Source organism: Podarcis tiliguerta, assembly GCF_965153285.1.
Source record: "Podarcis tiliguerta genome assembly, chromosome: 8".
In the NCBI taxonomy this organism is placed as follows: domain Eukaryota; kingdom Metazoa; phylum Chordata; class Lepidosauria; order Squamata; family Lacertidae; genus Podarcis; species Podarcis tiliguerta.
The window spans coordinates 70,100,196-70,122,642 of NC_139541.1; the positions used below are offsets into that span (position 1 = coordinate 70,100,196).

General features: G+C 44.3%; 3 protein-coding genes across 4 annotated transcripts in view; 2 read left to right on the forward strand and 1 right to left on the reverse strand.

Moving 5' to 3' along the window:
• LOC310684595 (gilatoxin-like) overlaps positions 1-9,664 on the reverse strand; it is a 28,369-nt gene extending 18,705 nt beyond the window's left edge. The window contains exon 1 of one of the 2 annotated variants that reach the window (XM_083455967.1): positions 9,610-9,664. In XM_083455967.1, the coding sequence (XP_083312093.1) occupies positions 9,610-9,646 (37 nt within the window). In that variant the 5' untranslated portion in view covers positions 9,647-9,664. The remainder of the gene's footprint in view (positions 1-9,609) is intronic. The other variant, XM_083455973.1, reaches the window with a different exon arrangement.
• Positions 5,455-8,386, forward strand: LOC310684516 (vomeronasal type-2 receptor 26-like). Its single transcript, XM_083455787.1, has 2 exons — positions 5,455-5,784; positions 7,514-8,386. Exons 1-2 carry the CDS (start codon positions 5,515-5,517, stop codon positions 8,339-8,341), a joined length of 1,098 nt encoding a protein of 365 aa, XP_083311913.1. The 5' UTR covers positions 5,455-5,514; the 3' UTR covers positions 8,342-8,386.
• A 7,650-nt stretch (positions 9,665-17,314) lies between the features above and the next one.
• COX6B1 (cytochrome c oxidase subunit 6B1) lies at positions 17,315-22,100 on the forward strand. Its single transcript, XM_083456404.1, has 4 exons — positions 17,315-17,462; positions 20,408-20,523; positions 21,098-21,198; positions 21,871-22,100. Exons 2-4 carry the CDS (start codon positions 20,418-20,420, stop codon positions 21,922-21,924), a joined length of 261 nt encoding a protein of 86 aa, XP_083312530.1. The 5' UTR covers positions 17,315-17,462; positions 20,408-20,417; the 3' UTR covers positions 21,925-22,100.
• Positions 22,101-22,447: the final 347 nt, after the last annotated feature.

The following is a 22,447-nucleotide window of genomic DNA, read 5'->3' on the forward strand; positions in this document are numbered from 1 at the left end:
TTAAATTGGTGGTGATAAGTAAAAGTTATTTTGTATCAAAAACAATTAGAATTTATAGGAATTTATAGGACCTGGGGAGGTGGGTGGAAATTAAAATATGCACTTCATGGACGCCAGACTATGCTGTAAACTATGGGTACTGTTCTACCATACGCCTCTTTCTTTGTGTAATGAATAAAGTCAAACCAGACTGCATAAAAATGGTGTTGCTTCTTAAATTTTGAGTCAGTTTTTCCAATAATGCTGTTTGGCAGATTGCATTATACCATTGGTTCATAGTTAATAATTGCAATGATTTCCATGTCCTGGCAATAGTTGTTCTTGTTGAGAATCAAGCCTCAATCGGGAGAAACTGGCAACTCTCCCAGGCACCCGGCTTGATCTCCGGTGACCTCCCTGGCTGCATACCCCAGCAAACATAGGCTAGGTCTCGATAGGCGACCCTCCCCAGCGTGGGAAGAGCACACCCACTCCCTCCTGCTCCCCCGGCAGGGAAAAGGAGATAGATAGAAACGTATTTACATGCTTTTATTTCTGTCTTTGCAGCATTACAGAAAACGTGTCTGTACTCTTCAAACTCCAGCAATCAATACTTCCTGTGCATACGCAAGAGGAAGGTCTCAAATTACACTCTGAGCAAATTCCGGTGCATTGCCCTGTGAACTGACTGTCCCACTGTTTCCCACAGACAGTCCCAACATTCCCATCATGTGATGTTTTCAAGCTAGCAGTTTGCAGCTGCATTGCATCCATATTGTAACAGTTCTTGCAGCACTTAATAGGTGTTCTGATCCACATTGGTTCAGACCATGGCTCAACAGTGAGTCTCTCAAGCCCCTAGTTGAAGGCCCAAGGTGAAGACCAGGCATGGAGAACATGTGGCACTCCAAACGTTGTCATGGGCAAGGCTTGCTGGGGCTCATGGGAGTTAAAGTCCAAAAAAAGCTGGAGACTCAAGTTTGGGAAACACTGGTGTAGACAATACCAAGCAAGGTGGACTAATGGTCACAGCTTCCTGTGTTCCTATGATGCATCTAGACCAGGGGTCAGCAAACCTTTTCATCAGGGAGCCGGTCCACTGTCCCTCAGACCTTGTTGGGGGCCGGACTATATTTTGAAAAATATAAATACCCTGCAAACCGGTCCTGCAGCTGCCTCCAGACCTGGAGGAGGAACGCACTCTGCACGTGCTCAGGAGGACAGCTCAGGGCTGCCCACTCACCGGCGTTGTTGACGAGCAGCAGCCGCTCCATCGGCTCGTCCCTGCGAAGCTCCCAGGCAGCATGCAGCATGCACTGTGACCCGTCATACGAGGCCAGGTCAGCGGGCAGGCTGCACACGTGGAGCGTGTCAGGAGCTCGTCCTACACTTGAGTAGGACCCTAGTAGAGACACATGCCCGACTGGCATGTTCTCTCCCTCCTGGTCATTCGTTCGGGAGCTTCAAAAGCTTTCTTCAGCCTGAAAATCACAGCAACTGATGCCAACACACACTGGCACACTTAGGGATCTGCAGAGTGTTCACAGTTTGCGTAACAGACCTCAGCAACTCAGCATTTTGGCTAATCTACTTTATTTACATATAAACACACATGGAGCACTGCAACATGGCTCACTCTCTCTCTAGCATCAGACAGCAAAGGAAAAAAGAACAAAGGACAATAGTCTCACTTCAAGGAACACAGTAACACAAACATCCTGTCTCCGTCACTTCCCACTCTGTGGAGTCAAAACATACACCGTCATGTGATAGACAAAAATCCCGTGACTGCAATCATGCAGCAGGAATTCTAATATTGCTGGGCAGGCACTGCGCAGCTCACCCTCCAGCTGAAGCCCGTCACAATGCCCATGGCGCAGCCCAGATCCACCGCCTGCCTGCCAGCCTCTATGACCAATGGCCATGCCAGGTTTACCTCAGCACGTGGGCAGCAAGGCTTCGGATTGGCTGCAGGACGTTCCTGCAGCCAATTCGAAGCCGTGCCAGCGTCATGGAAGTCAGTCCCTGTGCGACGAGGCGTCTGTGGCTTCTTTTCAAGGAAACGCCGCACTGGTTTAGCTCAGCGAGGGGCCTGACCAAGTGGGCGGCAGGGTCCCTGGGCCGGTTTCGAGTCTGGTGGGCCGGATTTCGGTCCCCGGGCCATAGTTTGCTAACCCCTGAATTCTAGGCCACCTCCTAGTGAAGGCTAACTTAGTCACCAGGAGAGGAGGAACACGGAGCAGGGCCAAAGCAAGGAAGGGAACTTTGTGTGGGCACAGGTGCTCCACGCTGTTGCTTCATTCTTTGTCCCCACAGTACAGGGGCACATCAGCATAAACATATTTGTGAAAGAAGCTGGGCCACGGGGAGCAGCAGGGAGCATCTGCGTTGGGCAGGGAGGTGGAATCACTGCAATGACTATGATCAACGCAAGGAGGTCCACCCAGAGGGGACTTTGGTAAGCAATAACAAAGATAAGAGTTGTTGAAAGGGTCAGGAATCTTGGAGTAAACATGCCCTTGTTATGCCAGACGAGGCTCCTGTCTATAGAACAAAGCCAAGATCTTCCACCCTTCTCACTGTAGACCCACTCTAGGGCTCAGAATAGAGCGGCTGCCCTTATGCTGTCTCTGATCCTTATCACGCTGCTTTTCCCCACTGCTGTGGCTACGGATGGGGAAACCCTGTGTACTCCTAAGAAAAGCTATACTGAAGGCTACTCTAAAGACGGGGACCATATCATTGGGGGTATATTATCCCAGAATATTTTAGACAATGAAAAAGTAAAATTCCAAAGTGTTCCACAGCCTTTTTCATTTGCAAAGGTCGTTCAGTAAGTATTTAACACTGTTTCAGGAAACCAGAATGTATCATCTGAGTTTTATCTCTGTGTAGCCTGACTCAGGTCTATGATGTTATTTCAGATCAGATCAGAACTGGTGTAGAATCAAGCATTTGCTTTCTTGAGTGACAGCATATATTCAGGAGCAAGTAGGTTTTGTAAGAATATCATTACTTTGCATTCATAAGCTCACCTGGCCTCTGTTACAGATCTTTAGGTGCCAGGCAAAACATTTCTCTTCTCCCAGACCTCTGGCTAATGAAACAATCTATAGCATTTTAATTTGTGGGTGTGGAGGTATTTTTGTGTGTATGTTACTATGGTATGTATGTAATTTTTTATTTTTATGTTTTGCTTTTATATTGTAAACTGCCGTGTGATTCTGGATGAAGGGTGGTATAGAAATTTAATAAGTAATAACAACAACAATAATAATAGCAATAATCCACCAAAATTCTAACAAAGCAATGCACCAGAGCCAAAATGCAAGGAGCTGGGTTGCCTCCACTCTGCCAGTATTTTGCAGGAGAAATATTTAGGTTTGCGCAGTTGGAATAAAGCACTCTGTTGCCAAAGGGCAACAAATCCACTTTTTAATGTATTTTTTTGTGATTAGGAAAGTTATGGGGAAATGCCCTGAAAGGTGTGGGATGAATGAATGATTAGCAGCAAGATATAAAAGTGAGCAAATCAGGATCAGTTCAGAACATGAATGCTCATTCCTGGCTATGTTCCACCTCCCCTGTAAGAGGCATTGTGTCTCTGCAAAACAGTCGCTTGGGACTGCAGGTGTGCAACAGAGTGCTGTTGTGCTCTTGTCCAGCTTGCAGGCTCCTCTTTCCTTCTTATTGTTGTATAAACTCCTCACATACAAATTGGAATAAATGCTCTGTAAAGACAGGAGATGGTCTGTCATTACCAGGATTGATGCTGCGTAAAACAGAACTTAGAATACTTCCTTCCAAATTATTTCCTTTTTTTACAATTTACTTCTTGAAACACTAATTGGTGTCTTGTGTAGTTGGCTCTCATTGTATATTCCCTCTCTCGCCCTGTTCCGAAAGCAGAAATAGTCTCCTGCTGTTTCTCTCACACCCCCATGTACATTTGCTTGTCCCTGCCCTCTTCCTTTACCTAGAGGGGTGTTGCCCTCCTTCAAGTACTGGTCAGCATTTCATTTGAAAACGGCAAAGAGATTCCCAGCTATCAAAAGACCATCCCCATACCATTAGTTCCCATTCACAAAACATCTGCTTGCCAGCCTGTGCTATTAACCAGCAATTTGGCTAACAAATGAATAGTTGCCATATTCCCTTCCTTCCTTCCTTCCTTCCTTCCATACATCTTTGCATACATACTTTTACAAATTGGGTGTGTGTGTGCAGACTCCCCATAATTACATGATTTAGTAAAAGTTAAAAATTAATCAAGTTTTAATGAAACTTTGCCAAATTCAGAACCCTCCTAGATTTAGTTATATGGAACCAAGCCAGCTTGGCAGAGCTGGATGGATGGGCCGTTAGCAGGGGACAAATGGTTTGATTTATGCCTATTTATTTGTGCATATTTTAATGCATATTTATGCATTTATACAACCTGCACCAAAAGGGAGGGATTGGGGAGGGTCTCATTCTGCCTTCAGGACAGCACTGGATGCAAAGAATAGCAAAAAGCCATCCCTGGTGTCTCTTAGTTTCAGCCTGTCATTCCCAGCTCACATGGAGCTCTGCTCCTTCCTCTCCTTCTCACTGCTAACCGTCTCCAAAGGCCTCCCTCCAGCCTAATCATTCAGTGTTGAAACCCTAAAGCTGCCCTTTGCCTCTGCCCACTAACACCCAGCAAAGATGACACCCCGCTCCCCCTTGCCTGGCAGTCTTGCCCTCTGATGGTTTCCTTGATGGGTCATCACTGGCCCATATCATAAAGACACCACAGGGAACAGAGACCCTGGTAAGTGCTCCTACAACCCCTGGAATCTTGCGGGTGGGGATTGAGGTGGCATGCAACAACACAATCAGAGTGTGGTACCTTCACAACACCTGTGCTGCTGCTTATTTTCCTTCAGGGGCTAGAATGTGGATACCCAACATATTGTTCGGCTCCCAGCTACCATCAGACTAAGCTGCCTTGTGGAGTTACCAGGGATGGTAGGATTAGTTAGGGCTGCCATACATCCAGATTTTCCTGGAAACGTTCAGGAATTGGTCCTCAAAATGGCGTCCAGGTGGATTTTTTTGAATCGGCAAAATGTCCAGGATGTATGGCGAGGGGGGGGAGTATTTTTAAATTTTAAGAAATCCATTAAAAAGCCCCCAAGAGGCCCAATACTTTTTTTTTCTTGGTGGGGAGAGGAGACGTTCCCAAAAAAGGCTCAACAAGTTGGGGGGGGGAGTAGTTCATTATCTAGAACGCTAACGTTGGACAAACCTACAGTTTCCATTATTTCCAATGGGCAGCATAATCATCTCCATGCCCTTCTGAGTACTGTCTGTCTGTCTAGTGTATTTTTAACTGAATATTTCCAGGGCAGTTCACAATAGAGTTACTGAGATTCACTGTCCCACTGCAGCGAACTCAGGAAGAACTACCAGCAAGTCCTGGCTTTTGTGTTTGCAGTGGAAGAGCTCAACAAGGACTTTCATCTCTTTCCCAATGTCTCCTTGGGATTCCAGCTCTATGAGGATGGTCACAACATGAGAAAAAACAATGAGGCCACTGTCAGCATTTTATCTGAGAGGAACTGGACTCCTTCCGTGCTCCCCCTGCCTCCCAGCGCATATGATCTTTATTACTCCTACGGGAGGCCATCTTATGACAGCCTGGTCAGCAAAAGTCCCAAGGATAAAACAGTCCCCAACTATCATTGCCATGGGCAGAGCAAGCTGGCAGCCGTCATTGGGGCTCTGACATCCGAGTCGACCACTGAGATGAGCAACATGTTGCGGAGCTCCAAGGTACCTCAGGTGAGTTTGGCCCTGTGCTCTGTTGCTGTACCTGACACCATCTGTGACTTCAAAATACTGGAGCGAGCAAACAGGACATCTATGACCAAATGACATAATGTAAATTATGTGTTCTTTTTTACATGTCAATGATGTGCATGTAAAAACTTGCATTTTCAAGAAATGTTTATCTATTTACAGGTACTTAAACTATTTGCAGCCTACTCTCCTTCAATAGGCAATCCCAGGGCAGGCTACATTAAACTGATGTCACATGTTGTAGCCTGCACAGTGAGAAGGAAGGGAGGCAAACCAAGCTCTCCTTCTTATTAACGTCATCACAGTCACCAAGTGAATTTCTTTATTTTATTTTTTCTGCCTGCCTCCACCAAACAGCCCTTGAACATTCTGAACTTTAAACTGGCCCAATACTGGGAGGAGTGGTGGGGTGATTAGACTAGACCTCATTACTGGTAGGGTTCACACAGTAGAAGTAAGAGAACAAAGAATTTGGTAACCTTCACAGGACAGCTTACTCTATGGTCTTAACCCCTTCACACATTAGAGTGAAACATGTTGGTTGTAAGAGGCTAATTTACCTCACACTTTCAACCTTTAAATCAATTGAAAGGAAGAGGAGGAGAGCACATTCCTAAGTACAGTGGTACCCCGTAAGACGAATGCCTCGCAAGACGGAAAACCCGCTAGACGAAAGGGTTTTCCGTTTTTCGATGCGCTTCGCAGGACGAATTTCCCTATGGGCTTGCTTCGCAAGATGAAAATGTCTTGCGAGTCTTGAGATTTTTTTTCGCTCCCCACCCCCTTTTTCTAAGCCGCTAAACCGCTAATAGCCTTTTAGCAGCTAATCCGCTAATCCCTTAAGCCTTTAATAGCCGCTAATAGCCGCTAAACCGCTAATAGCGCTAATCCGCTAATAGGGTTGCTTCGCAAGACGAAAAAAACGCTAAATGAAGAGACTCGCGTAACGAATTAATTTCGTCTTGCGAGGCACCACTGTACATTTATATTTTAGGTTAATTGGCAGGTCCCTAGGTTAAAAGCCACCATAATACAACCATAAAATTGAACACAGTGACAGGAGACAGCAGCTGTAAATCACACCAAGAAAGTTGGAACTCTTGATTAGCAAAAGAGGATCTGCACAGGAGTGTCACAGCAACTCAACTCCTGCAGATCTTGCTCCCCATGAAGCAGTTTCTGAAACTAAAGGTCCCCGCCTCCCCAAAAGTCCTCTCTTCTCCAGGGTTTTCACAAAGCAATATGAGACTGCATCTACATGAAACTAACTTCTCATCTGCTCTCTTCATGCCTCTCCTGGTTCTGAGACATGAGTGGAGCGGGGAGCTCATTGCAGCAGGAGAGGGAGACGCCCAAGCCCCTTCACCAGCCAGACTCATCTCTGCCTCTTGGCCTCTCTCTTCTCCTGCTTCAATTTCTGCCCCTGATTCTGGATTTCTCTCTGCCACAGATTCCCCCTGCTCACTAAGCCTTGTTACCTCTTCTGCTTTCAGCACCTTCTCTTCCCAGTCTTCTCCCTCTTCTACCTCTGACCACTCATTACCATCTACCACCAATCCACAGCCTTCATCCCTTGGGAGACCCCAGTTGGTTTCTCTCACCAATCATCTGTGTCCAACCAGTCTGTGGCACACAAAATGTTTGAAGGTTCTATTCCTTCAAAAAACACATAATATAAACCAGTAAGAAATAACAGCCCTTTTCTCCTTAGATCTGTTATGGCTCGTCTGATCCCATCCTGAGTGATAAGGTCCAGTTTCCTTTTCTGTATCGGACAGTCCCCAGTGACTTGGCTCAGTTCACAGGGATCATCAAGCTGATCCTTTACTTCCGCTGGACGTGGATTGGAGTAGTTTTTACAGGTGATGATAATGGCGAGAAGTTCCTCCAGGCCATGGAAGGTGAAATGCAGAAAAATGGAGTTTGCGCTGAATTCATCTTAAAGATGTACAACATGAAGAACCTGGCTATGAAAACCATTCATAAGATGGAAGATGCCCTCACAAAGTCCTCGGCCAATGTGACTTTATTTTACGGCAGCACCAGTCACTTCTTTCATTTACAAGTTCTGAGCCGAAATCTCCGAACGAGAGGCAAGATCTGGATCATCACAGCCCAGTGGGATTTTACTGTAGGTCCCCGGCCAGACAAACCAGACTCAGACCCATTCCAGGGTGCCTTGTCCTTTGCAGTTCATAAGGCGGAAATCCCTCAATTTCGAGACTTCCTTCGGTCTGTGAACCCTAAAAAATATCCAAATGATATTTTCATGAAGCATTTCTGGGGTTTTGCCTTTGACTGTGTGATGCCTCCTCCCTACTCAATCCCAATTTATGGTAAAAGAAAATGCACTGAAAGGGAACGACTGGACAGCCTGCCTGTTTCAGATTTTGATATGTACACCGTGTGGCAGAGCTATAACATTTACAATGTGGTCTATGCAGTAGCCCATGCACTGATGGAAATGAGATATCATAATACTGGAGAAGGAGGGAGGAGGAGGAGAAAAGGCCTACTACCCCCATGGCAGGTATTATGACACAAATAATGTATCTGAAACAGAGGAGAGTTTTCAAAAATGCCAGAGATGGTTTGATAGCCTCATCATTGCGTATGGTGTCCCCACATGATTTGTCAGGGCCCAGTGGTATCAGAGGCAAACAGGATGGTCCACACAGGTCTGTGGTTTCAGGTTATGGAATATACAGACAAGGATCCCAAGGCCAGAGGCACCTGACATAGTGTAATATGGGTTTCAGATTCCAAAGCTGGTAGGTAAGAGGGGAAAAAATGGTTGAAACAGGGTAGCCACTCTGAGGAGAGGTCTTTAAATGAGACCAAGAGGGACTCCATTGGCTCTGCAGATCACCTGATTCCTCAGGGCTGATTGGCTGCAATCTCCCTTTCTGACACTGTCAGTGGGCCCTGTCCCACCCATAGATTTGAATAGATTATAGTATCAGCTGAAGGCACCATATGGTTTCAAATATATCATGGATGACATGTATAAATGAAATCAGAGCATTGTTCTGCAGTTTGAAACACAGCAGAGGAAGATTCCCTTTCTGGGTTTCTAGCCACTAACATGGAAACACCCAAACATGCACCAGAGTCACATCTTACAATATGCATATTAATTGAAACGCGATGAATCAACCAGCTAAATGTGGGACAGTATGCTTATTTAAGTAAGTTATTCTATCAGTTGGCAGTCATAATTATTAAATCATACTTTAATGAAGAGAGATTTCTCCCTCCCTTGCAATCTCTGTCCTCAGCTCCACACGTTTCTGAAGAAGGTCCGATTCAATAACAGTGCTGGAGAGGAGGTTTATTTTGATGAGAATGGAGACTCCACAGCTGCTTATGATATTTTAAATTGGATCGTGCTCCCTAACAGCTCCCTGGTTAGTGTGAAAGTTGGAGGAGTGAAGCACCATGGCCAAGACTTCTTCTTTGACGACGCTAAGGTTGTCTGGAAGGAACAATTAGGGCAGGTGAGACTCAAGAAAGACTCTGCTCTGAGTGCTCCACCCAAGTGAGGTATGGTGGGTGGTTTATGGGGCTGGATCAAGGCCCCATAAACAGTATCATACTACTTCAGACAGTTATTGTTTCCCTCAAATAATCATGAAAACCGTAGTTACTAACAATGTCATTGGAGGGTTGTTTTTTTTTAATCCTAGGTCTTATACAGATGAGGTGAGTTCCCGGAGGCCGGAAGGCGTAGGCCTGCTTTGCATGCATACAGCCTGGCTTTGACCTACAATGTCTGCATACATAACAGGTCTGAAGACAATTTTCTACCTGAGGTGAAGGACAAGACACACATGAACCATTCCATGTACAAATGTTGACCAGAATAAACCTTATGTTAACACGAGTGACAGGACTGTCATGTGACAAAGACACATGAGAGCAGAAGCAGCAAAGCAGGCTGGGAAGTGCTAGGACTGCACAGTCATTTGGGCCTACTAAATTTATTTAGGCCTAACTGCTAACTGTTGAGTCATTCTGACATGTGACGTAGTAGCCAGTTTCACTTTGTGCTCTCTGTAAGATTTCAGTGAGCGTCTGTCTGCCTAAGCTGTGAGCAAAGTCAGTGTGCAATCTCAGTCAAACTGTTTGGAACCATGTTGTTTATGAAGAAGTTTATTTTAATTCAGTAAAGCTTTTATTCTTTAAAACTCTGCATTATTAATTTACGTTGCGCGTCAAGGACATCATCTTCTGCAACAGCTGAAGGCAGTCAGCTGGTTAGTTAAGGAGACTCAAGGCACAGCACATGAGAAACATAACTCTGTCCTTCCTGGAAATTGGGGAGAAATTAGATTCAGTTTGCATTTAAAGGGAAACCTGCCTAATTCACACTTTCCAAAACAATATGTGAACTGAAACACAGCCTTCTCCCAAGATCTGCATTTCTCTGAATTTTGCATTGCAGTTCTCCAGCCAAGTAATGTCTATAGAAATGCATACATTAAAGTGTTTTTTTAAAAAAGCATATATTAGTGAAAAAAAACATACAAAAACACATTGTTAGGGGAAATCACATAAAAAGATGTGCATATTAAGATAAATTCACACTAAATTGCTGGAGAATTCACATTCAGGTTGTACAATTAAAATAGTGTAAATTCAGGTTGTTCATTGCCCTGTCATTTTCCTTAACGCAGTGCCCAATCTTTTGGGGAAGTGGGCAAGTGTGCCAAATCAACAATAAGGGCACAACCTGAATCTGCCAATATGTGATTGAATGCTGTAGTGTGAAAAACAGCCACTTTAAAAAACGCATTTCCTCCTGCACTTCTTTAGCATCCGCACTCCATCTGCAGTGAGAGCTGCCTCCCTGGATTTAGAAAAGTGGCCGAAAAGGGAAGGCCCAGCTGCTGCTTCAAATGTGTCCGGTGCCTACCTGGCCAGATCTCCAACCAAATTGGTAAGAATGTGGCCAAAGCATTGCTTGACTATACAAACATACATAGTTTATGTTTGTGTTCTCTGTGTGTTCTGCTTTTTCTTTTGAAATTCACATTTTTAATCTTAGATCAAACTCAGGAGAAAATAGTTCCCAGCATAAACCACCTGTGCACAGCACTGATGGGCTGGAGTCTAGTAAGTCACTAACCCATTTCTTTATTTCAGCCAAATCAGATTCCAGTGTTTTAAGAATGAGCAGTATCTTTTGTCTTTTAAGGGGGTGTAAACTGAATGTGTATTTGATTCAATAACTATAGATGAGCTGCTTAATTTGCTAAGGCAGCTTTGAACCAAGGGGGTAGGGTCAAGGAAGGCTATCAAACTGGCGTTCTATTCACCGGCCAAATGAGAAATGATTGTTAAATTATTATGAATAAAATTTCAATATGTGATACTATTATATTTGTCGTTGTTAACCTATACTACACAGTTGTTGCGGTTGTTAAACTATACTGCACTGTAAATAAAAATGAACATAAATATGATTGCAGCAGCAAAACTGTTGGTTGCCCCAAAGCTGAATGCTTTAATGTTATAATAGCTACAGTAACTTATTATTTAAGAGCAAGAAAAACAGGAATTAAAAACAGTACAGTTTTGGATCACCTTCGCCTTGTAAGACTTTTCCTATTGTGCCCTCTGTTGTTGGCCAGAGATAGGATGGGACAGGGGTATGTGGATTTGTACTTGCATGTTGTTGGCTAGAGATAGGGGGGTATGCAGATTTGTACTTGCATGAGCGAAGTCATGAGAACATAAGAAGAGTCCTGCTAGATCAGCATCCCATCCTCACAGTTAACAAAATGCCCTATGAGAATCCCATAAACAGGACCAGAGTACGAAAGAATACTCCCCGATTGTGATCCCCAGTGACTATTATTCAGAGGCATACAGCATCTGGCAGTAAGATCAGCTAAGAGAACCACTTAAATTTACCATCTATGAACCACATTAGGATACCAGTGACTCCTGGTCAGCGAACCAAAGTGCATAATATTTTTCCCTTGGAGACCAGCCAAAACTTAGATCAAGTCTTTTCTGTTTCACCTAGCTTAGGAAAGATAAGGTAGATAGGTCAGTTTTAGCTTTATATTTGTATTCATCTAAAGTTACACATGCTATTTAGCAGCACTGGGCTTCTGGGGGGACCAAGCTATAGCGCAACTCATCAGATCAATAAGATGGATGCATGGGTCTATGTGGTCAATAGTGAGATCCAATTTGTGTTTTCCAGATATGGACCGCTGTGAGACATGCAAAGAGGACTACTATCCAAATGAAGCCAGAAACAAGTGTGTTCCCAAAAACCCAAGTTTCCTGTCCTATGACGAGCCCCTGGGGATTGCTTTAGCTTCCTCTGCTCTTTCTTTCTCCCTCTTGGCTATATTTTTGCTCAGAACCTTTATTAAACACCGTGACTCTCCCATAGTCAAAGCCAACAACCGAGATCTCAGCTACATCCTCCTCTCCTCTCTAATGCTCTGCTTCCTCTGCTCCTTGCTCTTCATTGGCCGGCCAAGGATGGAGACTTGCCTTCTCCGGCAGACAGCCTTTGGCCTCATTTTCTCAGTCTCTCTTGCTACGGTCTTGGCCAAAACCATCACTGTAGTTCTGGCCTTCAATGCCACAAAGCCGGGGAACAGAATGCGGAAATGGCTGAGACCCAGAGCTGCCCATGGCTTTGTGCTGTTCTGTTCTCTCATCCAGGCTGGGATCTGTGTGGTCTGGCTGGGAACCTCTCCCCCATTCCCAGATTTTGACACCCGCTCGGAGCCTGGGTACATTATCCTTGAGTGCAACGAGGGCTCTGTCACTGCCTTCTACTGCATCCTAGCTTACATGGGTCTCATGGCTTTGGTGAGCTTCACGGTTGCCTTCCTGGCCAGGAAGCTGCCTGACAGCTTCAATGAAGCCAAGTTCATCACCTTCAGTATGCTGGTTTTCTGCAGCGTCTGGGCGTCCTTCATCCCAAGCTACCTGAGCACCAAAGGGAAATATATGGTGGCTGTGGAGATCTTCTCTATTTTGGCCTCCAGCGCTGGGTTACTAGGCTGCATCTTCTTCCCCAAGTGTTATATTATTCTGCTGCGGCCAGATCAGAACAGCCGGGAGCACTTCACTCGAAAATTAAACTCTGGAGTCCAACAGCTTTAAATTTGGAGACTGAAATACTGCATGTTGTGTGGTTGATCGCCAGAATTCGGATATCTGAAGATTCGGAAAGCCAGTCTCTCTTCCTTTTTTATCTCATTAGCAAGTGTGTTTTCACTTGGTGACATCTTCCTTGGCAACTGGCATGGCCTTCTGCTCCAGCCAGATAAGACCAAAAAGAGCACATTGTCTGCAAATATTTCCACAGATAATATATGTGAGTGAATCTGAAACTTTCTGATTTGCTTTGAACTTTCAAGAGGCTGATCCTTCATAGGATCCTTAGCGTGATAAACCTGCTCACAAGTTCAGCTTGGAAGCAGGATAGAGAAAGGTTCAACCCTCACCCCAGGCACAAACTGTGTGTGGTGGCTCCCAAAAGCTCCCTTATTAACAGTAGTGTGGGTGGTGGGTGTGGTGTTGTGTGATGTCGTTCTGCCCACTACAATCCCACTTCAGTGAGTGCTTCATGTGGAGAGCTGTGAAGCCTGCCCCAATGTTTTCTTGCATTATACATAATGGGGTGAAGCACACATTGGGTTATATCCAACTAACGCGTCCTATCAGTGCCAAGATTTTCACTTGCACAACAGAACTTTCCCACCTCTCCTTCTCCTGCACCAGAGGATTGGGGGAACCCCAGTCCAGATTTAGTTGTGGGGGAGTTGGGGAAAGTTCTATTGTGAAAGTGTAAATCCTTGCTCTGGTGGGACATGTTAGTTGGATACCACCCAACATGTCTGAGCTTCAGACACAAACTCATTATGTAGTCATGACCAAGTCACTATCCTGACCTCTAATGGAGGAAGGGAGGAAGTTGCCTTATAGCCGTGTTTAGGGAAGCTTTTAATGTTTAATAGGTTATTGTATTTTAGTGTTTTGTTGGAAGCCGTCCAGAGTGGCTGGGGGGACCTAGCCAGATGGGTGGGGTATAAATAAATTATTATTATTATTATTATTATTATTATTATTATTATTATTATTCTGAATCAAACCATTGGTCTATCTTTTTCATCATTGTCTACAATGACTGGCAGGGGCTTTCCACAGTTTCAGACAGTTGGGCAGGTTCCCTGAAGATGCAAGCATCCTACCGGAGACCGACCACTAGTATTCCCACTTTGCATTTGGGGTGACCACATTGCTCAGTGGCAAAGCACATGCTTTACATGTAAAAAGACCCAGGTTCCATCCTCCGACTCTGCTTTTGTTGCTTTTGTCTGGCCCCCTTATTTCGTACCACACCTGAATGGCTAAGCCATGTGTGGAATTGTGAGACCAATAAGTCTGCTCTATCTTCGGAAGTCAATCAAAGGAGTCCAGGTGCCAAGGCAATTTCTTTGGGGGGGGGAGGAAAGAATGTGTGTTTTGTTAATCAATAAACTTGTTTGCCATCACAAGCCTTGCAGCACTGTTGGGATTAGGCTTGGGTTGGTGACTGACACAGGAAGAGGAGGAGGGAAAATAAATTCACAGAGGGGTAAATGGACGGACCTGGGTAGGAACAGGGGGATTCCCTCTTTCCAAATTAACTTCAGTCATTTTAGAAGAGGGAGCATGGATGCTGGCTCTCCCTCCACCAATCTTCCTGCAGAGTAGAGTGCTTCAATGGAGGCTGGGGAGAGCTTTGACCAGCCGAGCCAGGAGGCTGGACAGGAGACAGAAGTGACTCAACATGAGCCTAAACAGGAGAGTGCAGTGTTGCTGCCTAGGATCAGACTCTGCCTTCATAGATAGGAGCAGATCCAAGTGCCCCAACAAACCATGCACTTTCAATTTTGATATTGAAAGGGAGGGACAGGAAACCTGTTGGGACATCTTTGGCCCTTCCATCCAGTTCTTGCCCTCCTCCTGAACTTCTGAATTGTGACTCCTGAGCCATGAATCTGCTGCTGAGCTTGAACTGTTAGGGCTCACCTACACTTCTGATTGTCCCATGCCTAGAAAACATGGGCTCGAGTGGTTTTTCACTTGTCCCTTGCGTTCTAGGCAAGTGTCGGAGCAGTTTTGCCTTTGTCCCGCTGCTTTACTCTGGAAAATCTGCTTTCTAGTTCTGAATTGAAGCAAACATCAACCTGGAGAAAACTAAATTGATGTTCACTCCAATTCTGTGGTAAACAACAGGTTTTCCGGGGGAGAAATACTGGGGCAAGCAGAGGTGTGGATGAGTTCTTACTTGCTTAAATAAATAGCTGTTTCTTACCTAAAAGTAAAATCATTTGTCTGTGTGTTTTGAGGAGCTGGGACATTTGCCACTTACAAAGTATGGATGATAAAACTCCCACATTGTATCAATGGAACTTTCAAAATTATTGGTTGTCTTCTTACTGCTGCTGCCGCCTTTTAGTAAGAGTATTATTTTAGGTGATGATGTGACTTTGATCCAGAGAAAATATGCATCTTCCCTGCTCCTGCCTTCTTCTTTTCGTAACATAGTTTTTATTCCTTTTCATTTTTTAACTGCTTAACTGCTTTGAGATATATCTTTGTTTATATTAGAGCATATGACAATGCAACTATTACATAAAGATAAAACAGCAATACTCAAATAAAAGTTTCTGAATATATTAACGAAGTTGTGTTGAAATGTATTTACCAAAATCATTCTAATTGTTACAGATATGATGTATGGGTATGTGTATTGCTTAGATTGGTGACCGTCAGTAAAATATATTTTGCATCAATAACAATTAGAATTTATAGGAATCCATAGGAAGTGGGGAAGGAAAATAAAATATGTACTTCATGCTCACCAGGCTGTGCCGTAAACTTCATTGTTCTACCATATGCCTCATTATTTGTGTGATCAATAAAGTAACACCAGACTGCATAAAAACTGTCGAGCTTCTTTTGGCCTCTTACTACTTTTAAATGTTGTGTTGGTTTTTCCAATAATGCTGTTTGCCAAATTGCATTATACCATTGGTCCATGGTTAATTATTTTAATGATTTCCATGTCCTGGCAATAGTTGTTCTTGCAGCAGTTAATAGATGTGTTATGAGTTCTTTGTTTCTAATTTGCAACATACTGTGACTATTGTTATAGGGGGGAAATAGGGGGTTTGGCTTTTACTGCCCGACTCCCCGTGGGACTGAGTCCCCTAAGTTGGTCAGAGATGAATGGATGGAGGCAAGATCCACAGAAAGCAAGGCAGATATTTATTTTTCTGTTGCAACAGAGTTCTCCCCTCCTCCCTTGCAAGGAGGTAGGAGAGACCCAGAACAACTGTGTGCAAGCCCCTATAAAAACTTTTGAAATTGCCCACCCTGTACCTCACGACCCCTCCAAAAAACATGATACATACGTCACAGGAGGAGGCAGTCTCCAGCAAAAAATTGAGAGTGTTGCTTCTCTCCTGTCTGCTGGATACCTGATAATGCCTAACTTGGTTGCATTTTCTGGGTAGCCAGGCCATTCCTTTGAGTTGGTAAATACTTTAGTTTCTGAATCTCTCACACATATTGATAGTTTGCTCAGCTTAACAGATACTTGCCAGACTGTATTTGCAGGGAGATGTAAGCCCCTACAGTCCAAAGACAATTGGAAAGCTTTTCCCATTTCTTCTTTGCAGAGAAATATTTGATGACAATTTGGGAGAGTCAAAACGGCTTCAGGATTGCTCTCTTGTACTACCTCAGACACGTGGTTTATATACTAACGTATATGTTTGCCTTATACATATAAAGATCATTTATTCTATATTTGAGACCTTAGAATTTTTTTTAAAAAAATTCTTTTATTAAAGTTTTGATGATACAGAAAGTAAAAAGAAAATACGTAAACACACAAAAATAAACTGCTATTTACACAAACAAAAATCCTTCCCACCCCTGTGACCTTAGAATTCTTATAACATTATACAAGTTAAGTAGAGCCAGTCCTGGGGTCATGGGGACTGACTGCCTTGTAATCAAAGAAATTTCTGTAAATACATTTCCCTAAAATTTCTGTTTTTTGGACAGAACAGTGGGACATCCTAACACATGGGAGAGCTGTTCGGTTTTCATCCAGGAACTGTCTTCTTCCTCTATGTCTCATCCTTGCAGTCCAATGTGATGCATGTTTCCTCAAAAGTAACTCATTAAGAAGTTGAATGCAAGCTACGTGCCGCAGAGGATCGCAGCCCTGCTGTCCTGTGGTAACAATCCAAAGCCAGATTTTTCTTTTTCCTGAGCGCTTGAATTTTCAACTGACAAAAATCAAAGCCGTGATATGATTTTCGGGGCGGGGGGGTTGGGGTTTAATGAGAACGCAACTGTCCCGAAGCTCGTTCTCATTGCGCAGACTCGAAAAGGGGCGTGACTACCGGGCCTGTCGGGGAAGAGCGCCCGCCTACCCGCCCGCCGCAAATCTTTCCTCGAACGCCTGCGAGCGCGGAGAAGGCTTGTCCATCACGCCGTTGCGCCCGCCTTTTCCTGCGCCGCTCTACAATCCCCGCTCTCGTTTGTTCCGGCACAGCCGCGGCCGGTCTACGGGTGAAAGTGACTTTGAGGGAAGAGCCTTGAGTGCCGCTGCTGCCGTTGCTGAGGTGCGAAGCGCGGAGGCCCGAGGGAGCCCGGGCCGGGAGGAGGAGGGGAAGCCGGAGCTCGGAGGGCTAGGCCCGGCCTTCTCTCGGAGACGGGCCGGGGTTTGGGTGCTGGTTACCGTAAGGCCGGACTCCTTCCTTCCCTCCAGGGGAACCGGCCGACGGCGGTGCTGAGGGCCCAGAGGCTGGAGGGCGGGCGAGGGGGGAGGGGAGGGAGCAGGGAAGGCCCGGGTTCGAATCCCGCCAAGGAGGCTTTTCCAAGGCGCCCTTTTCTCGGCTCTCATAGCCCCCGTTCTGTAGTACTGGGGCTTTAATCTTCGGGATGGACAGGCTTCAGGCCTGGTGGGACCCGCTCTGCATTAGCCTGTCCATCCCGAAGATTAAAGCCCCAGTACTACAGAACGGGGGCTATGAGAGCCGAGAAAAGGGCGCCTTGGAAAAGCCTCCTTGGCGGGATTCGAAATTGATTATAATAATAATCAATTTATTATTTATACCCCGCCCATCTGGCTGGGTTTCCCCAGACACTCTGGGCGGCTTCCAGCAAAATATTAAAATACAATAATTTAAGAAGACGTGCGCTGAAAAGAGTGGATTCTGAGCCCAGGAATGCGATAAATTCCACACACCACACACACATGCACTTCCACTTGTAAATACTATGTTTCTTTTCATTAAATCTGAACATAAGCATGTTGGACATACAGTTAATCTCCAAACTGAATCAGAGCCCCTTATCATTGTGCTAAAGGAGGCCTTTCCATATAAATGAAGTTATGAATATAATGAACCTGTTATGAATATCTACACTCTTAAGTGCTTTACAGGTCTTAGGCTTTAACTGCTGTTTAGGAAATATATGAAGAATTCTCTGTAGGAAACTTTATTTAAATCAATGGTTTCAATTGCCTACTTTCCTTTGCTGTCACCTTGATGTAATTCAAACTTCATTGCTATTTGTGTGTGTGATACCTTTGAGTTCTTTCTAATGTATCATTTATTGTATAGTACATGTCTTTTTATTTGTTGTTGGGTTGCAAGAGGCTTTGTGCAGGTGTGTTGAGCTGGCTTGTCATCTTCCTCCTCCCTTTAGTCTTAGCAAGGCTGTTGTACATTTTTCACTAGCGGTGTAAGAATTTTAGCAGGGAGTGCTCTTTCTGTCTGCATGCTTGGGCAAAAGCTCCCAGTGCTGAATTTCTGCCTGCTGCACAATTGTTGTAAGTGCAGATGCATAGCTGAAGGAGTATTGGTGGTGGCATTTTTAGTGAAGCCCCAAAGAGCTCCTTCTCTATCCCACTGACCAGGTAAGGTGACCAGGTGGAATGGAAGGCTTCTGAAATGGTGCAGGAGAGGAGGTTTTGGTGGAGGCAGCTATAATTAAAATTGCTGCAGAACTGACATGTTGCACCTGCTGGAAGCCTCTCCTTATACAGTTACTGAAGGTACAGGAGTACTATTCTTGATTGCTTCTCACCATTCTACCAAGAAGTAACTATTTCTACTTTTGTGCATCTGAGATCGGGGAGCAAGACTTTTTAGGTATGCTTGATACACATGTTTCAGGTATGCAGTCATCAGGAGTGTGAGCAGGGCTTTTGGTTGCATTAACTTCTTGTGCTCCAGATGTAATATTGGGAGCTGTCATCATCCTCAAGGCAGCTCACAACATGAAAATATTTCCATAATTAATACAAACTACAAAAGTAGTACAGTGGTACCTCGGGTTAAGTACTTAATTCATTCCGGAGGTCCGTTCTTAACCTGAAACTGTTCTTAACCTGAAGCACCACTTTAGCTAACGGGGCCTTCTGCTGCCACTGTGCCGCCAGAGCACGATTTCTGTTCTCATCCTGAAGCAAAGTACTTAACCCAAGGTACTATTTCTGGATTAGCGGAGTCTGTAACCTGAAGCGTATGTAACCTGAAGTACCACTGTAATGAACAGTAAATAAAACACGTCAAATAGTGCACAACCAAACTGAGCAATTGCCACATAAATCATATGATCTAAAAATAAAGATACAAGAAAATTAGTATCAGCAATAGCAATAAAACCCACTGAAAAATACCCCAAACCAAGAGTCTGTTCAGCAATCTCAGCTTTTGTAGCTGGAGTCAGCCAGGACCCCACCCTCCCAGACCAGCTAGCAGAGCAGGTCTTCCAGGACTCGCAGCAGTGCAGGTGCAAATAAATTTTGCCCCTTCAGATGTTGCTAAACCACAATTCCCATCAGCCCCAGCAAGCATCACCATTTGCCAGGGATGTAGTTCAACATCTGGAAGGCCAGAGGTTCCCTTATACCTGCTCTGCATCCTACTGCTCTCCTTCCAGCATGTCCACAGCAGTGTTGGGACTTGAAGCAATATCTTTCTGGCCTCTTATCAGGCAGATATTGGGTGACGGTGTTTTAATGTTGTAGATTTGTTAGGGGGTAGTGTAGAGAGATAATACTGTGTTAATGTATTTCTTTGCTGCATGGATTGATAGGTATACATATGTGTATGTGTGCTTGGTGGTCTGGGGTTAGATAGCTAACAGTGCAAGTAGATAAATAGGTACCACTGTGGCAGGAAGGTAAACAGCATTTCTGTGCACTCTGGTTTCCGTTACAGTATTCCGTTGCACCAGAAGTGGTTTAGTCATGCTGGCCACATGACCTGGAAAGCTGTCTGTGGTCAAATGCCAGCTCCCTCAGCCTGAAAGCGAGATGAGCGCCCCAACCCCATAGTCACCTTTGACTGGACTTACCTGTCCAGGGGTCCTTTACCTTTTAAGCAGTGTTCTGTTCCCATGATCTGACTGTGCTCCCATCCAGTTTTGGAATGCTCCTTGAAGATATAAATACCTTTGGGACAAATAATCCATTAACATGGGATATGGCTTCTGAGTGTTACTGCTGTGAAGATTCTGGGTCTTTTCACATTGCTGATTTTATATATTCTTTCAGAGAAGAGAACATGTCTGAAACCATAAAGGAAAAGCTGGAAAATTACCGAACGGCTCCATTTGACAGCCGGTTCCCCAATCAAAACCAAACCCGGAACTGCTGGCAGAATTATCTTGGTGAGTGAGTATAATTTATTTATGTGAATTTTTGCATCCTTGAGTGAGTAATGAGAAACTAGGACTATTCATCATCTGACACCTGAGTTGCCAGAGAAGTATAAAAAATGTAGTTGTCCTATTGTACCATGTCTGAACTGCCAAAACTGTTGACTTTCACTGTTGCAGGCAAGGTCCGTAATGTACTGTACAAGTCTTCCTAAAAGTTTCAGGCTGCAGCACTTCTAGATCTGTGCATAAAATGAGGCAGTAAGTGGAAACAATAGGAAAATGCAACAGGTCAGACCATAATATTATCACTATAATATCCTTATTACAAGAATGTGCAAGTGTTTTGTATTCTTTTTTGTAAGTTGGGTAATCTGGGTACTTTCTATAGTAGAGGAGGAAAGAAAGATTAAATAACAATAAAATAAGCAGAGATAGGCAAAAATAATGTCTGATGCCACCTTGTGCAGAATACATCACAAGAGTCTTGCAAACAGTTTGGGATTTAAAAAGCTGCCCCTGGGCTCTGTACTAGAGGAGCTGCAGTGGTCGTCTTCATAAGTCTGAAACATTTCTCTCTCCACAGATTTCCACCGCTGTGAGAAAGCCATGAATGCCAAGGGAGGAGACCCTTATGTCTGCCAGTGGTACAAAAGAGTGTACACGTCCCTTTGCCCCGTTTCTTGGGTATGTGAATGGAACTGACCAGGGTTAAGGAATGTGTATGTGAAAGAGAAATAGGTGTCAGGGTAAAGTTTGATGGGTGGTGTTTGGCATATTTCAGTGCTCTGTTATTTGACTGGAGGGGAGGTTCTGTGGACCATGGGCTGTGTTGGGTGAAGCCTCAGAGATGCAATAGACAGGTGCTTAATGTGTGTCAGAAAACTTCAATCTGCTCAAAATGATAACTCCTAAAACCTATTATTTTGCATAAAATTAATAATGTGAGCCTGATGTTCCCATATTTTTAGTTGTATGTGGCGAACGAACAAGGAGGATATGCATTGATAAGTGCTGGGTAATAAAAGAACATAACTGGAACTTCTACTATTTTTATTGTATTGCCTTGGGACCTTTTCATGGACAAATTGCAAGGTCAAAATTTTCTTAAATATGAGGATAAGCCAGATAGCTATGCAGGAAACATAAATATCACCTTGTGATATTTTGCAGGCAACTGCCACAAAACCCACAAAAGACGACTATTATAATCTATAGTTATGAGGATTAGAAATGGAATTCTGCAGCTTTCTTTGTAGAAAATTACATGTGAGGAGGAGATCTGTAGTCTTAGTCACTTTGCCTCTGTACTAGCCCAGAAGATATGACTAATCAAAGAAGCCTATTGGTCTTTTGCAGGTCACTAGCTGGGATGAGCGCATAGAAGAGGGGACTTTTCCTGGCAAGATCTGATTGTCTTGCCCCTGCCAGTTGCTCCCTTTCTCATGACACTGCTGTGCTGCTGAGGTCCCCCCACCGAAATGCGGTGACTGAAGGATAGTCTGAAATAACGCTTTTTCTTGGTCATGCTGACTTGAGCGTCCAACATCATGTGAACAGTGCAAATTCTAATAAAAGGCATAAAAACATGTGGCCATGGTTTGTGTTAAGATCAGCGGATTACGTGTGAATTTGTGGTATTGTTGTCAATGACTGGGGTGCTTCTTATAGCATGTAGGACACACGATTCACATAATTTTCCACAGCACCCTTCCTTGCTTTGCCATAAACCACCACCCCTCCACTTCCACTTGATAAGCAGTCTGGAATACTTTTGCATATGCAATTTCCTACTTGCTTGTTAGATTGGAGGCTGATCTGGCTACATCAGTCAGCCTTCTCTTGCAGCTGGCCAGTTCCCACTTGGTGCTTATGATAAAAGAATGTTCCACAGGTTGTTTGGATATGTTGTAATAAGTCACATGAGCAGATGACA

Excerpts from the sequence above, each read along its gene's own strand:
- LOC310684516 (XM_083455787.1), top strand. The coding sequence starts at position 5,515 with ATGAGAAAAAACAATGAGGCCACTGTCAGCATTTTATCTGAGAGGAAC. Across the intron at positions 5,785-7,513 it reads GGAGCTCCAAGGTACCTCAG|ATCTGTTATGGCTCGTCTGA; the intron begins GTGAGTTTGGCC and ends TTTTCTCCTTAG.
- COX6B1 (XM_083456404.1), top strand. The coding sequence starts at position 20,418 with ATGTCTGAAACCATAAAGGAAAAGCTGGAAAATTACCGAACGGCTCCA. Across the intron at positions 20,524-21,097 it reads CTGCTGGCAGAATTATCTTG|ATTTCCACCGCTGTGAGAAA; the intron begins GTGAGTGAGTAT and ends CTCTCTCCACAG. Across the intron at positions 21,199-21,870 it reads CCCTTTGCCCCGTTTCTTGG|GTCACTAGCTGGGATGAGCG; the intron begins GTATGTGAATGG and ends GGTCTTTTGCAG.